Raw genomic sequence first — 2776 nt, 5'->3', positions numbered from 1 at the left:
GGACCATCCAGCGTTACGTAGAATAAGCTAAATAACCAAATCAATACCAACCTCCCATCCCCCAGCCTTTTCTTCCACTCGCATCATTTCCCCGACTCCCACTTTCCCGAGACTCATTCGCATCTCCACCAGGATAAGGCTGGTGGCCAGGCCCCGGTCCCTGGGTCGTATGGGGGCTCGGGGAATGGTAAGATCCAGATTGTGGCAGGTAGGGTGGATGTGGATTAGGAGGGTATTGTGGCGCAACGGCACCAGCAGGAGGTTGGAAGCCTGGGTAGCTCATGGTCATAGGCAATGGGGGTGGAGGTGGTGGGAATGGTGGCGTCGTGCTCGAATGTTGAGGAAGAGGTGGTGGCGGCGGCGGCCAGGCTCCATGATAGCCTGGAGGCCTTGGAGGAGGTGGGGGAATGAACATACCACCAGGACCGGGTACCGTTGGAGGGTGGGGAGGTGGTAATTGTTGCGAGCCACGGAAGGGGTATGGCATTTGTGGAAGAGGGATATGTGGAGTTGTTCCTGGGGGAGGGAAAAGCGCATTCTGGTGCTTCGAAGGAATGCGAGGTGGTGATAATGGGCGAGGAGAGTAAGATTTCGATCTTGACCGTGATCTTGGGCGTCCTGAGCGGTGCAGCGTCGTGCGGGAACGGGAGCGGGATAGGGAGCGCGAGTACGAGGCGCTTCGACTGCGGCTGTCAGATATGGATGAACCAGGCGATCTAGAGCGTCCCCTGTCATCACCAGTGATGTTATCGCTATATCGTCGCCGTCTCTTTGCGCTGTAGCTCCGGTTGGGGCTGAGACTTTGACTTGGGCTCCGACGCCCAAGGGTACCATCTCTCCTTTTCTTCATATTCTCGCAGAATGAACGTGACCAACCATAGTATGTTTCCCCGTCGACAACTTCTCCCGTTGATGGGTCGCGGAAAACTGCTTGGCCAAGTTCATCAATCTCTACATCAATTCTCCCATCCAACGAATCCCCATTTGGGTTATAAATTTTGTCCACGTCATTTAGAAAGTTTTTCACTGCGGTGGCTAGAGACTCATCTGCAGGTCCTGCAAGAAACTGAAGAGGCTTTACTGCTTGTGGTCGGATTGGGACTGTTGAGTTGGGAATTATATGTGGCATTAGGTTCCCCGCTGGGAGTTCATGATATGGCGCGGACGGGTCTCCATGCGTCGCTGGCATTATGTAGGGAGCGTCCCTTGGAGAGGTCTTGTTCGGTGTATCTAAATCGAGGCCATTGGAAGCAGATTTTGCATTCAGCAAGTCAGGAGAAGAGGAATTATCCACCGTTTCACGGAGTTTGTTTATATAATCGCCGCTGTAGTAACTGTTACTAGCCCATATATCCAGAAGATCGCTCAATCGTTTGTGATGTTTTGGATTGTTCTCATGTCCAAAGCTTGCTGCCAGGCTAATAAGATCAACTAAAAAAGGTTGAAGGGAACCACTGAGGTTTGAAAAGGCGGACGTTGTCTGTTCATGGTATTTTGTGTGATGCAACAGGTCATTTAGCAAATATAAGATATGCAATCGTTTCCGTTTTGAAGAATTCTTTGGGCGCTCAGTCGCTCCCTGTCCAGCAACCAGTGATTTACCACCATGTTCGAAGGATCCAGATAGAGTAACAAGGTATTTGCCTAGAGCCCCAATCCTTGTTGACGAAGGGATCACATTTTTCAGAAGCCACGATGTGCAAGTCTAGTGGAGGTACCCCGATCAACGATTTAGTATACCAACCCATTCAGCGCTGACATGAGGAGTCATTGTTCAAACCTGGATGTTTCCTGAAGAGCAGTGCGTCACTACGCGGTCGAGTGATTCTTGGAAAAAGGCGATCTCATCGCGGTGGACGGAGGTGGGATCTGGTCGCAAAAGCCCAGCTGAGAAAGTGGCTTTTGCAATGGCAACTAGATGAGTCGTCATGACAAGAGTAGTTCTGCGTAAAGCGAACTTTGTTCCATCTGTATGTTGCGATAAACGTAGCTCGGTAAGCTGTGAAGTTCGTCGTTGTTGACTATGTGTTGGGCATTACTAGGTAGGGCTACACAGGCACGTGCCACCTAACGTTTGGACTATTAGGCCACTAGGGCAAAAGAGCTCAATCACCACCAGCGCCATGGTGGTATGAGGGTACGAATCACCCATTCCAATCCCCCCAACATGGACCAGCTGTGGGTGGTGGGACTGACGTAAGCCCTCCTAGCTCCGCTAGCCCCAAGGATTGGAGGTGAAACCTTGAGGATTAAACACAAAGAATTGATATTATCAACTACTTCAATCTGGTTATAACTAGTGGTTATACGGGGGGGGGGGGGGGTTTGGGTGGCGTTATAACCCATGTTACTATGTATGTTAGCCAAGCCCCACGATAACTTTTTAGTGTTGAATTATATTGTACATACATTCAACCCCACTTGATTCATACCGTACGAGCAGGCATCATCCTTCAAAAATAGATTTTTAAGCATCTCTGCTCTGTATTCTTCATCATGAAATCTTTAATTGACTGTACAGAGGTGGAGCAGCAGCTTCAGATCAGCAAAGATCTTTTTCATACAAAGAAAAAGCTCTGACTTTGACTCTGCAGAATTGATTAAAGAATATTAATAAGCAGTATCCTTTTTAAATAAAAAGAATGATAAATGAGTGGCATTGTTTTTTTACATTCAAATGGATCATTTTAATCTAACTTCTATTTCTTTATAACAAACTTCTGTAAAAACTGGCTTGAAATGATAAATGATGACCGAGAAAAACTGATTTGATTTT

General features: G+C 48.0%; 1 protein-coding gene across 1 annotated transcript; it reads right to left on the bottom strand.

Annotated features, from left to right (window-relative positions):
- Nucleotides 1-40: 40 nt before the first annotated feature.
- Nucleotides 41-1930, bottom strand: HCAG_00511 (predicted protein; the record flags this gene model as incomplete). Its single annotated transcript, XM_001543415.1, has 2 exons — nucleotides 41-1705; nucleotides 1781-1930. 2 exons carry the CDS (start codon nucleotides 1928-1930, stop codon nucleotides 41-43), a joined length of 1815 nt encoding a protein of 604 aa, XP_001543465.1.
- Between the last annotated feature and the right edge of the window lie 846 nt (nucleotides 1931-2776).

The sequence above is a fragment of the Histoplasma capsulatum genome, genomic scaffold (genome assembly GCF_000149585.1).
Source record: "Histoplasma capsulatum NAm1 scaffold_1 genomic scaffold, whole genome shotgun sequence".
Classification (NCBI taxonomy): domain Eukaryota; kingdom Fungi; phylum Ascomycota; class Eurotiomycetes; order Onygenales; family Ajellomycetaceae; genus Histoplasma; species Histoplasma mississippiense.
Note: the sequence above shows the minus strand (reverse complement) of the source record. Positions and strands in the feature narration are given on the sequence as shown.